Source organism: Chaetura pelagica, unplaced genomic scaffold, assembly GCF_000747805.2.
Source record: "Chaetura pelagica isolate M959 unplaced genomic scaffold, ChaPel_1.0 scaffold17, whole genome shotgun sequence".
In the NCBI taxonomy this organism is placed as follows: domain Eukaryota; kingdom Metazoa; phylum Chordata; class Aves; order Apodiformes; family Apodidae; genus Chaetura; species Chaetura pelagica.
The window spans coordinates 5,085,139-5,098,616 of NW_009970726.1; the positions used below are offsets into that span (position 1 = coordinate 5,085,139).

Here is a 13,478-nt window from a genome sequence, read left to right on the forward strand (position 1 = left end):
AGTTATATTAAATAGTACTGTTTCATCATGTTTCATCATGAAAATGTTTCTGCAGAGTTGTCTTCGTGGTAAGATATTTCTCCAAATGTGTTAGTCTATATGTAGGCTAAACTGTGGAAAAAACATAAAATCCATGGAAAAGCTGACAGTGCAACCTCAAATGGGGATGAAAAAGGAAATAAGGAATCAACTTGAGGAGATACAGATGAGAGGGGAAGTTGAGATTTACTTGGAGGTCCAGCATCTCTTCTGATGATTGCTGCACATAGAAGGAAAATTCGTTGGAAGCTGTGAGACTTCTAAAATTATTTATATGTATGGTAAAACATACTTGGATAGTAAAAAGATTAGCTCTAACATCAGAGGAAGAACTGTACACTGAGGAATGTCTTATTGAGAAAAAAAAATCCTTTTTATTTGGGAAAAATATTTTGGATTTAGTTTATTTTTATATTCATCAACTTTGGTTGGATGGAAAAGTTCCAGTTTGTTGGGTTTTCTTCATGGGCAGAAAAACCAGCTAACTTGAAAATCCTCCTTTAGTATCAAAATAGCCATTTTTAACAGAGTCCCTAATTAATGTGATTACCAGCAGCATTACAGTTGCATTAAAGCAGTGACTGACATTGAAATGCACTTAATTCTTGTAGCAAGTTCAAATTGCAGCTCAGCACTATGTTAAAGGCTAGGGCTAAACAGTCAATTCAGAATTACTCAGAGATTAAGTGTGTAAAAAAATCTTAAAGCCATTAGAAAGTGACCTTTAGACAAAATTATTAGTCTCTTGCTGTGGTAATAGTTTTATCCATTTCATATATGGCATCCACAAGTGCTCGTATCCAGTTCTAATCAAAGCTCTAATGATTAGGCTTCATTTCGAGCCACTCTAATGAGCTGCATCTACCTGTATTCTGTGCAATGTTCCACATTTGCTTTAACCTATAGAAAATAAGAGTTCTAGATTATAAAGCCATGTCTGATCAGCTTTGGATAAGCCCAGCTCAGAGGCAGGGAGGGATTATTTGTAGGCGTTGTTTAGAATGGTGAACTCACCTTCACTGAGTGTTGTGGGCTTAGATTCCTTCCAGATGGCTTTTGAGAAGAGATGGCTTATTTAGCAGGGTCTGATTTAACTTGCAGTGGAATTATTCACATTGTGGTTGACGTGGTTCATCAATTTAATGGTGTGTGAAAAGAGAAACATAAAAATTACCAGCATATGAAAAGTGTATCCTCTGGCTGTGCTGTTTCATTCTGTGTTTTGTTGCAGTGACATTGTTACTAACTTGTTTAATCCCTGCATGGAGTGGCTTTGGTAAACATGCTATTGTATTATGCTAACATTTTTGCTCTATGACTTCAATAGGGAAAACATTTCTAGAAGGTTAAAATATTTAGATTTAATACATTTTAAGCAATTAGGGGAAGATGAGTGATCCTCCTATTTCCATTTCTCATAGTCCAGTTCTTTTATAACTCTTTTGCTTTGCTTCTATCCTTGTCATAGGAACCTGTATATGCTTCTACTTACTCTCCCGTTACACCTGCTCTCCATAAATTTCATCCTTTTCTACCTATTAATCAGGTGAGCAAAAGTCTGCACAATTCAAGTGCTCAACAATTTCAAGTAAGCACATTTTGACAGGGCTTTTTTACATGGGAAATTAATAATCTTCTTAAACGATTAACTAGCTTGGTAAATGCTGCTTTAAAGAAACAGTATTATGCCACTATGTTGTGTACTCTTCTTCAACATACTTTCCGCTAGTGTTTCCCTTGTGGTTGCTTTTCTTAAAATTCTGTATCTGTTAAACTGTGGAGGTGAGAAATAAATGAAGGAGACATTATTGCATTTATTGTAACACTGAAAAATGGCAAGTTGTTAAAAAGGTTATAAGAAGGAGCATATGTAACTGCATAGCATTTTTTTTTTAGAACAAATGCTGTGTACCCTGACTTCTCTGTAAGTAATGCACATATACAATATAAGACATCAAATGATCTAATTTATTGACTGTAAAAAACAAGCTGCTTTTGTTCAGAGGTGACTTTCCTATAGTGCTTTTCCCTAGTCCTTGTCTAAAGGATTTTTGCCTTGGTACGATCTACTTCTGTTCTCTGACTGTCCCCTCTTCCTGCTCTCTCTCTCTTTCTTCCTTTAAGGTCTGTAGTACTAGTTTGAAAGAATCAAGCTCTCTGATTTCTGATGAACGTCATCCTTGGAGATGGAAGGTGAAATGCTGTACAAACTTCCTATTCAATTACAGGAGGGAGGAGTCAGGCAAAAAATTATACTCAGATCTAAGATGCACATTTCTGAAGCAACCTGTGGCAACAGAGCTAACTTTTTGTTTGCTTGGGAGCAGAGTCCTGCTGCCTTTCCAGTAAATCTTAGAGCAGCTTCATGTGAAGTGTTCCTCCAAATTATTTCCATACCTCATAAACAATTTGAATAACTCACTTTTGAAGAATTAATAGATAATGAGAAATGTAACCTTTGTTCAGCTAGAGCTACATAACACAGTTGTCTTTGAGCAGAAGTAGAATACTGAATCTTGATCTGAGCAAACAGTATGTTTCACATGATCAGAGGCAAAAAAAAAAAAAAAGCAAAGGCAGGAGCAGGCAGTGAAACAAAGAAAAACATGAGAAAACAAGGAGAATTAATTGGAAGGTCTCAACGGATCTATGCAATTCTCATTCAGTTTTATTATATCTCCTTGTACCTTGCCTCCCAGCTCAGATCTGTAACTGTAGTACTGTAAGAAATCTATTGGGTTTTTCATTCTTACACAAAATACAGTGAATGTCTCGTGTGAGGAGCATTCTGGCCAGCATGCACAATGGCAGTTAATCCAAGGGGCAGGTATTTACTGCTAGAACACAGGATGAGGATTATAGCAGAAGCTACTGGAACTACAATAAAAATGTTGACTACTTACAGTTACTGTTTCCACATCCAGTTTCATAGCGTTCTTGAGGATGTTTGTTTACTCTGGTTTTTTGGGTTTTTTAAATTAAAAATTAAATTTGGGACTAGTGATTGAAATGCATTAGCATGACCTCCTCTCTGTAAATTCTGGATTTCATATAGCTTTATTACTATTTACTTCAGGTAACCTATTAATTTTCTTGTGATGGCATTCACCAGCTCTAGATATCTGGAAGCTACATATACAGTCTAACTTAATAACATAATATCTCTCCAGTAGAGAGAGGAGGTCCTACAATGGGCTGTTAATCCCACCTATCTTAAAAGGGTAACACCCAAAATGACTTCATCTTTTCACTGACTGTTGTGAGCTACTGTGCTGATATCTTAGAAAGCTGCCTCCTTCTAGGACAGCATCAGGGTGCATACAGATTTGTTATGGGGTTTTGTTTTGTTTTTTCTAGCATAATTAATCATTTTGTTGTTTGCACCAAGCAGAACTTGAGTATGTCTTGTTTTGCTCAAACCACCTTTGAACAGGAAGACATGCATTTGTACTTCAGTTTTCTCTTTACATCAGGACCCATGTAAAGTTGCGATAATGCAGAAACTTTTTCCATACTGGTACAGTTAGATATTTTTTCTCCTTAGGAGCCTAAACTAGACACGTTGCTTGTATTAAAAAGCAAATAGATACTTTTTGGATTCTTCTTTTATATAAATTATAACATTAGTTTTACATGGACCCCCTTTTTGAAAATACATCATTATTACTATTTTTATGTTCATTCTTGGTTTGGACTTACCCAGATAGTGGCAGTCTTGACCTTCAATATGAAAAATAATGAATCCTCTTAATTCTTGCATTAAAAATGAAAACAAAACCCAAACAACACATCAGCATGCTAACAGATTACTCTCAGTTGCATTCTTCTGACCTAAAGGGGACACTGCTTGGACTGGAAAATTGCTGGGAAATGGAGCATGGCCTAGATGTGGACCCTTCCTTAGAATGACCTGGCACTAAGAAGCAAGGGAGTGCACACCCTCCAGAAAAGTGTTACAGTGCTAGAAAAGACCAATATCATTCAAAATAGCCAAGCAGTGGGAGAAAAGTAATCCCTGTTTCTTGTTCTTGCACCGAGTCTATAATTCCTTCTCAGACTTATAGAATCATAGATGTTTTTGTTGGAAAAGACCTTTTAGATCATCTAGTCCAACTGTTAACCTAGCACACTGCCTAGTCCACCACTAAACCATGTCCCTAAGCACCACTCCTACTCATCTTTTAAATACCTCCAGGGATGGTGACTCAACCACTTCCCTGAGCAGCCTGTTCCAGTGCCTGACAACCCTTCCAGTGAAGAAATTTTTCCTAATACCCAGTCTAAACCTCCCTGGCACAACTTGAACCATTTGCTCTTGTTCTATCACTTGTAACTTGGGAGAAGAGACCAACACCCACCTTGCTACAACCTCCTTTCAGGTAGTTGTAGAGAGAGCAATAAGGTCTCCCCTCAGCCTCTTTTCTCCAGGCTAAACAACCCCAGTTCTCTCAGCTGCTCCTCATAAGACTTGTTCTCTAGACCCTTCACCAGTTTTATTGCCCTTCTTTGGACAGGCTCCAGCACCTCAGTGTCCTTCTTGTAGTGAGGGGCCCAAAACTGAACACAGTTTTCAAGGTGCAGCTTCACCAGTGCCAAGTGCATGGGGCCAATCAGCTCCTTAGTCCTGCTTGCCACACTATCCCTGATAGAAGCCAGGATGCTGTTGGCTTTCTTGGCCACCTGGGAACACTGCTGGCTCATGTTCAGCCAGCTGTCGACCAGCACCCCCTGGTCCTTTTCTGTGGGACAGCTTTCCAGCTGGACAGCTTTCCAGCCACTCTTCCCCAAGCCTGTGGCATTGCATGGGGTTGTTGTGACCCAAGTGCAGGACCCAGCTCTCTTCAGTAGAGATAAACAGGCATCTGATTTAATCTGAGGTAGATTTTTTCCAAATCTTGAAAAAATACTTTAGCCTATTCCTGAAACCTTTCAAAATTTCCAGCATCCTGGGTAGAAGCGTAGGGGCTGAAAATGGATAAGCTGGATAAGCTAGGTACAGGTTATTGGCTCAGAAGAACTGTCTATGGGAATTTTTCTCATCTTTCACTGTCTTCCTGATTGGCTGATTGTTGCTTGTTTCTCTTTTCAGATAATATTTCTTTTTAATGCCTGGTTTACCAGATTTTTTCTGCTAGCCTTTTACCTATCTATGTGATTATTTCTTCTTTACCTTCATCATTCTTCTCTAAGTTGGTGTCATCATGAGGGTCTTCTCAGCAGAATTGTATCTTTTTCCCATGTGTTTGAAAATATTACATTTAAAGTTGGGACCAATCAGATTTCTTTAGAAAGAATTTTTCAGTCAGTTAACTAATTTGCAGCATGTAAGCTGCCCTGATATTGTTATATTGCTCAAAAAACCTCAGAATGTCATCTGTGATTAAGTCAAATACAAGAAATCACAGGTAACTGTGTTAACATATTTAATCACTACTTCATCTCAATCAAACTTATCATTTTGATTAAACCTGTTTTCCATAATGCTACATGAAATGACATTAATTAGGCATCTGTGCTTTGATTCTTTATTATCTTACAGCAGTCTTCTCATGAGTGCCTGTAACAAGACACAGCTTGTGTGACCTGTACCTACCTTCTAAACATTAACATCATCTGAGCTTTTATCAGTGCTATGCATTTTCCCATTTTCAAAGTTGTTGTTTTTTAAATAACATAAACACTGTTAGTGTTTGGGGTTTGTCTGAAACAAGAGACAGAAATGACCACATGCATATGTACTTAATAACAAATTTAGGATATTTCATTGAATGTAACATGATTTTTTTGTTCAATGGAAAACCAGAATTAGCACTGTTGTCTTTGTAAGATTTTATTTAATCTTAATACACTAAAATTGTTTTTGCTTTTCTTGGGGTCATTAGCTCCCCTTATGAAATGTCACAGTTACATTTGGAGATTTATTCTTCTTTCATATCTTTCTCACTTGGAAATAAAATTTGCACTAAAAGCTTGTACATTTTATCTTCCTTGCCATATTTTCTCCCAACGAGAATGTGTTTTGACCAACTCATACCTCCATAAATGCTGTTATTGGGCAAATGTGAAAGCTTTCTGAACTGCTCCAAATTACCAAGTGTCTTTGTTCTCAAACTTCTTTTTGGAAATTACACTGGCTCATGTTAGTTTTTCAGCTATAGAAAATCATTTTCTTTTAAGTATCACACATACTTTTGTTTTTCACCAGGACTGTTAAAGCAAATTAACAGGGTTAGGGATTGTTTGCTGTCTATTCAGCTTCTCTTTTATTATTTTTTTTTGTTAATTTTTCAATGAATAGAGTAGGGTGGGAGTCTTCATGCATTAGGAAGAGAGATCTAATATGGAATTGCTCTGAGTTTTGTAACATACACATATTCAGCCTGATTTATTATTTCTTTTTAGGACCTCCAATGATATTTTGCTTGATGGAGCAGTTTGAAATCTTCTATTTAAAAGAAAATGTTTTCTTCTACCCTTAGACACCTGCTTTCATCTTTTGACAAAGCTCCAAAATTACTTGTGGTCTTTCTTACAATTTACATTTGTAGTGATTAACACATGCACATTCCAGGTCTGTGTTTTCAAAATTTCCAGTAGCTCTGCAGACTCTGGAGCATCAGGTATTTTCTGGAGAGAAAATTCAAAATTGAGTCCCTAGTCACTTAAAAAAATATAAATAATACATACCAAAAAATCCATGTGACTGTTTCTTACTGCCTCTCTCTCACTTTCCGTCATACCGTAATTGAAGTCAGCATCCTCACTAGCTTGACAGCATTTGTTTTGTGTGTGAAATTTCACTTGTGGTTTCATTAGGTAGATACCAATTTCTTGCCAAGATCTCTTTTAGTATGTTGCTGTTAGTTTTATTCTACCAGCTGTTCATTCCAGTGGTGCCAGTGCTTGGGATGTTGGAATAGGTAGAGATTTGTGGAAGCAAACAGAGATTATTACTTCCAGTGCTTTTATTTAAAGAATTCAGAAGCTTTTAAAGAAGAGGAAGCAGTATGGAATAGACTTGGATCTTGTTATTTCTATTGAATGCTTCAGAATCCTAGGGAAAAATCAGGAGCTTTTATCTTAATTTTATGACTTGCAGTCACAGTGCCTGGCTGCCCAGCTGTCTTTCCTACAAAACTGAGAGGAAGCTGCAGGAGGCTGTGGAGGTACATGGAAGCAGAGGAAGGACTGGAGGGCTTTCATGTCCTAGTCCTCATACAAGCCACTCCTTGGCTTGTCTTTACTCTTCTGGCTGAAAGCTACTGTTCCTGATAAATGCTGAAAGCTACAAAATCTGGTACAGTGTGTCCTCTGCAGTCACAACAGTTTTTATATACTGTATCATAAACCAGAGAAGAGTGTTTACTTTATGTTCACAAGCTTTTGAGTCCTTTTTTATTTCCCCTTTGTGGTTATATGAGATAGAGCTTTGATAAAGCTGTAGATTTTTCATGTGTTTTTTTCAATTCTAGCAGCTAGGTTGTAAAAAAAAATACCAAATGGCACACAACTTGGAAGTAATTCTAGAGTTGACAATCTCATGCCCTAAAAATACTTTTATACTTGGATTCTGTGCAGTAGAAGCCCTGACATGTTGCTACTTTTTAAAGATAAGTGCATTGAAGCATTGTTTCTTTGGCTTGCCTTAGCTGCAGCAGAATATGTAAATTCAGTTTGTTTCCTATCTAATGTACCATCATCAATCGATTGTGTTAGGAGGGCACTAAGATACTTAGTGTACCTAGCTGCTCCTAATCACTCAAGCTGTTGGCTGCTACCTCTAAAGCAAGTAAGGAAAGCTGAGGGTGACCTAAAGGAACGGGGAAAAAAAAGAGATTATCACAGTCATTGGAAAAATAGTCAGTAGAGCAAGCTGACCCAGGAATTAAAGCAAGCAGCCTCTGGAGAGATAAGGTTGCTAATCCTACCTGGAGAATTGATTTACTGTAAGAGTGATTCAGAAATCACAGTTACAGTTCATTGTTATTCCTGGTGCCACCTGCAGATTTGCACACTTGAAAACATCTGCTGAAAGTCACTTTAGTGATCTCACTAGTGTAGCAAGTCATGCTTCAAAACAACAAGGTCTGGAAATTTATACACTGAGGTAATATTTTGCTTTGCTTGGAGGGATGCTATTTGTCTTGGCTGGTAGTTGGAAGAAAAGGTCAAAGAGTATAGACCAAAACTTTATCTTCACTGTCTAATGACCAGCAAGACAATGAAGCTCCTTAGAGTCAGAGTCACTAAGCCATGCCTGTGAGTTTCCTTTAGTAACTTGTTCTCCTGTGCTCTTCCCTCTAAAACTAGCAGTTAAAATGTTCAGCCAGTCCTTTGCTCTATCCTGGTCAGTTTATCTGTTTTTTAAACATCTCTCTCTTCCCCCCCAAAAAAGCAGAGAGTGGCAGATAACCAGGAGAGTCAGATGACCATCGAAGAAAGGAAGCATCTGATTACAGCTCGAGAAGAAGCCTGGAAGTCCAAGGGTAAAGGAGCAGCCAATGACTCCACACAGTTCACTGTAGCTGGCCGAATGGTAAAAAAAGGTCAGTGATAAAATGATCCTAATATAAATAAGCCACTGCTCATCTGTCTACTCAAAATAAAGCCAAACTAAAGATATGCAAAAACAGCATCTATGTTTAGCAAGAGAGGACTGTTTATCTTCAACTAAGTATCATGTCATGACACTGTTCACTCTAGCTTCTTGTGGCTTGTGTATTGATCCAATTTGTTCCGCACTGTTGCACTATCATCCAGTTATAACTGGGCTCTGTGACTGCTGATAGTCAATCACTTGAACAGTCATGTGTTTTGTTTTTCCTTCTAATTCAAGCCAGAAGGCACAGCTGGATTATTCTTTCTTATTTATTCTTCATTTCAAAACCCAGGTGCACTGTCTAGAAAAGAGTTGCAAAATCCAGTTGTTGCTATTGCTGGCACTTCCCCCACTCCTAGGATCACTGGGAATATTTAGTAAATGTGTTATTTTTTTGGATGCTGTTTTGGACAACAACTTGAAATACTGTGTTTGGCTGAAGAAATCACTGAAAAGACTTCTGCCTGAAACCAGGGAGTAGAAATGATAAGGGAGCAATGTTGACATTTTTGGGATCTCTTTAATTCAGTCACTGTTTCCAGATGCAGCCATTCTTCTGAACTGGACAGGAGTCTCTGAAGACTTTACATGGCAGAAATGTAGATGTTCAAGCAGTGTGCCTGGGACAATGAGAACAACTGATGTCGTGTGGTTAATGAATACTAAATTTTGTTTTGTTACAAGAACTTGGTTATTAAACACAACAACCGTGAACCATGAGTTAAATGCCAGCCACAAAGAAAAAAAAAAGTGGGATGGCAGATAAGCAGATAAATTATATTAGTGACATATTTTAGCTGCTGCTCACGTTGTTTTTCTGCTAGAAATGCCAGTGGTCAGTGTTTAAAGACTAACCTATTTTGGAGGTTGCCAAAAAAAACTATTCAGCTGTCCACAGACACCTTTTTGAGATTGGTTGTGGTTTTTTTTGCCAAATAGTTTGTTCTTTGGAAAGGAATAGAAAGTGAGCGCTTTAGCTCTTTTTAATGGGGAAAAAGAACTAACACCTTGGCAGGATCTCTTCAGGTGCTATGATCTTTCTTTTGGAGAAGCAAGGTAGTCCAGTGACAGTGACGTAAATTAAAGTAGCCCAAGTGGGATTTTATTCAGATGTGTGCTATTATTGTTGCTTAAAATAATAAATTATCATGATGAATTTTTAATTTAAGATATTATAAGAAAGTAATGCAAAATTAAATCCTTGTCATACACATGTGCACAGATGCTGTATATTAATTGCTTCTTATGGCTGAGAATTTTTTCGGTCCTAATTGGAAGATGATCCTTTAGTAACATCTGAAGCTGTTCTCAATGTGGTCTCAATGTGATCGGTCCTGGGAGAGCTGCCTAAGAGCTGTGTCCTTGCAAATACATCTCAAAGGCTTTATTGGTTGACTTAAAATCTGATGGAATTTTGTGTCTCTTAGGTAACAGGGAAAAAAACAGTTTGCAGAAAAGCTGCTTAATTATATTCTAAATCTATCTTGGTGTTTGACAATTAGGACTTGCCAGGAGTTGCAATAAAGTCAGGGGAAACGTGGTCATTGTATATTCTTCCAGCAGAATATTGGTTTAATCTGATCAAAATAACCAGCGGCTTAAATGTATGTGGCTCAGTAATTAGTAAGCTATGGCTAGGTGGAAAATAGGTATTAGAGGAAAATTTAAATGACAGTTTCCCCACTTACTGAAAGTCTAGGCAACAAGAGGTAATAGATGCAATTCTTCATTTCTACCTAATAAAAACCACAAAACCTATAGAAGGCCATTTCTCTTACTGGAGCAACATAGATTCACATGAAGAGAACTGAAAACAAATAATTTTATCCACTGGGTCTAGAATGAATTGCTTGATGATAGTTACTGAAAAGGAGGGAGGAGAGTACAAAAAAGGAGGGAGTAGTGCTTGATATGGTGGGGACTCTGTGACTTCCATTTCTACTGCCATTTCCAAGGGCTCTTAAAAATCAACAGAGCCCAAGAATTACTGCTTAATCCAGGGACAATGTTCACAGGACAGACACATCCTGCTATGTGTATTAATGGAGGTGGGTTTCAATTTGAAAAGGGATGTGAGGGGATGGGGGCTGTGAAGGTGCCAGTGAAGGTCTTGGTAGTTTCCCTACTAGCTGTATGCTTTTGTTCAGAACAGTTGCATGTTTTCAATATGTGGCTTGTGGTAGAGCTGGAGTCCAAAATGTAGACCAAGTGAACTGCTGCTACCTTGAAAACAAGCAAAATGACTGTGTTCAAGAGAAAGCATGTGTCTTGTTAGCTTGCTTTCAGACGCTTGGAAACAAAGCTTTGTTCTTGTGAACGGGGCAGTTTCTGAGGCTGCTGCTGATGTAAGGAGCAGGCAGCGCAGTACTGTCTCCCATCCCTAATATTGTGACCATTGTGGAGGCTGGGGAAGTATGAGGGACTGGCCAGGCTCATCTGCTTTCCCTAAATAGCTTCCCCTGGGCTCACCCAGCACTGCATTTCCTATGTTCTGTGTTCTTCTGCAGGATTGGCTTCTCCAAGTGCCCTAACACCAGTAGCATCCCCCTTCAGTAACCGCCAGAAGTCTAACACTCCAGTCACAAAGCCCTTGGAAGGTAAGGAATAAAAATGGCTGAACTATGCTCAGGTTTTTTCTTTCCTGTAATTTAACAAGTTTTACTTTTTGGTTTGCTTAGAAATTGAAGCCAGGCCTGATATGCAGTTGGAATCGGATATGAAGCTTGACAAGTTGGAGTCATTCTTGGGAAGGCTGAATAACAAAGGTTGGTAGAGTTACCAAAGTTGTCAGTATATCCACTCTCTGACTTTAGTAAACCACTTAAAGTACCTCTTAATTAAAATATCTTACAACAGAAACCGAGTATTTCTTTGTTCAGAGTGCAATTACTGATCACACAGTTTTATTTGTGTGGTTCAGTCTTTGCTAAATTTTAAGAAAAAAGCCTTATGCTATTGTATTACAAATGTACAATAGAAAAAATCACAAATGCCAAAATAACTTTCCTATTTCTCTACATACGATGTACACATTTATCCTGTGAGCAAAACTGATTAAAGGACACAGCCAGTCTGAACCATATTGCCATATACAGTGAAACAGCTTTAAAAGTAGTTTAATCTTCTGAAAGTCAAGGTAGGACACTAAGCTGCTCCCATGCACAATTCATTCACCTTCTTGCTTTTTTGAAAACTGACTCTCAGTAGCAGCTCATACAGCTTGTTGGCTACTAATGAAGCTGTCTGAAGTCCTCTGGTGTTTCCATCTCATACATCTGTCCTTCATTTATAAGACAAAAATCCTTTTATAATGTTAGAGTGTCAAAACCATAAACAAACATAATCACATTTCAGCAAAGGAGGCACGAGCGTAGGGTAATGATTGAGCCATGCTCACTAGTCTGAATAGTAACTTTTCAATTTGTAGCTCCAGTAGATCTTTTCAAAGGAAGGATTATGTGGTTGGAGGCAAGGTAGAATATGCAAGACCATAAAATGCTACCAAAACCCCCAGTTTTTTATAATGCCATACTTTTTCAACAATGTTTCCCAACAGTTTCATAATAACAACTATTGCATGTGAGTAGCAGTTACATTCTGGTTTTATTGTTCTTTTCCAACAGACGTTTCTACCATCTCTCCTTCAAATTCCATCAATTTAAAAAAACCACAAAAAACAACAAACAAAAACACCACCAACAAAAACCAAAACATCACTACCCCCAAAAATGTGTTCTAGAGTTAGAAACTCTAGTATGATTATTTATTGTGTGAGATGTTTTTTTCCTGCAGTTGCTGGGATGCAAGAGACAGTGCTGACAGTTACAGGGAAATCTGTGAAAGAGGTGATGAAGCTGGATGATGATGAAACGTTTTCCAAATTTTATCGCCATGTGGATTTTCCTTCCTCCTCAGTGCCTTTGGATCTTGATGAGGATTTTGATGCCATCTTTGATCCTTATGCACCAAAGTAAGAACTCCCTTTTATTATTTCCAACCCCTCCCCATTGTTACAAATGCAAACATGGGGGTGGTGGTCAAAATGTTCAGCTTTAAGTCACTCTGTAGATGTCATAGCTTTGGGCATGTCCGTTTATTCTACATATTTCTGAAGTCACTCTTCTACCTGAATGAAGGAACTGATCCTGATTTCCTAACAAACATCACACGCAAAATCAAAGCAAATCTCTTGTAATTAGATGATTCAGACTAGGAAAATTAACTGATAATTCTACACACTGCTTGTGTTTCAGGTTGATATCTTCTGTAGCAGAACACAAACGTGCAGTTAGGCCTACACGCAGAGTCCAGTCCTCAAGAAACCCACTGAAAATGCTGGCAGCAAGAGAAGATATTCTTCATGAATATACTGAACAAAGACTGAATGTTGCCTTCATGGAGTCAAAGCGAATGAAAGTAGAAAAAAGTAAGCTAGCAGGATGATTTGTACAAGACACTGTCTTGCTATTCTAATTAAAAACATAATAAAACCAAATATCCCAACACAAAAACTACAAGTGAAGGAATGAAACATATTCTCCAAGAGGTAATAAATCGATTGAGGTCTAAGGTTGAATGTAGGCTGTCTAGCAGGTCTGGAGAGAAGGGCATGTGTGCATCCTCAGGGAAAACTATCTACAGCCATGTCCTGTGCAGACGTTTAATTATTTTTAGGACAGTCACCTTGTGCAGAGACTGTGCCACTTTGCCTGCAGGGTGAGGACAGGAGAGGAAGGAAAGCAGATGTAGCATTTTGTTATGTTGGAGGGGAGCTTGCAAGACTAGATGAATTTTTGTTCAGGTACACTGGCCTCAGTTTTGAGTCCTAGTTGTCTCAGAA

The 13,478-nt window shown here is 38.1% G+C and overlaps 1 protein-coding gene across 1 annotated transcript in view; it reads left to right on the plus strand.

The window, feature by feature from the left end:
* SVIL (supervillin) overlaps positions 1 to 13,478 on the plus strand; it is a 66,062-nt gene that overhangs the window by 35,606 nt on the left and 16,978 nt on the right. The window contains 5 exon segments of the mRNA XM_010007036.1: positions 8,438 to 8,585; positions 11,146 to 11,235; positions 11,317 to 11,403; positions 12,431 to 12,608; positions 12,892 to 13,064. Of these exon segments, the coding sequence (XP_010005338.1) occupies positions 8,438 to 8,585; positions 11,146 to 11,235; positions 11,317 to 11,403; positions 12,431 to 12,608; positions 12,892 to 13,064 (676 nt within the window).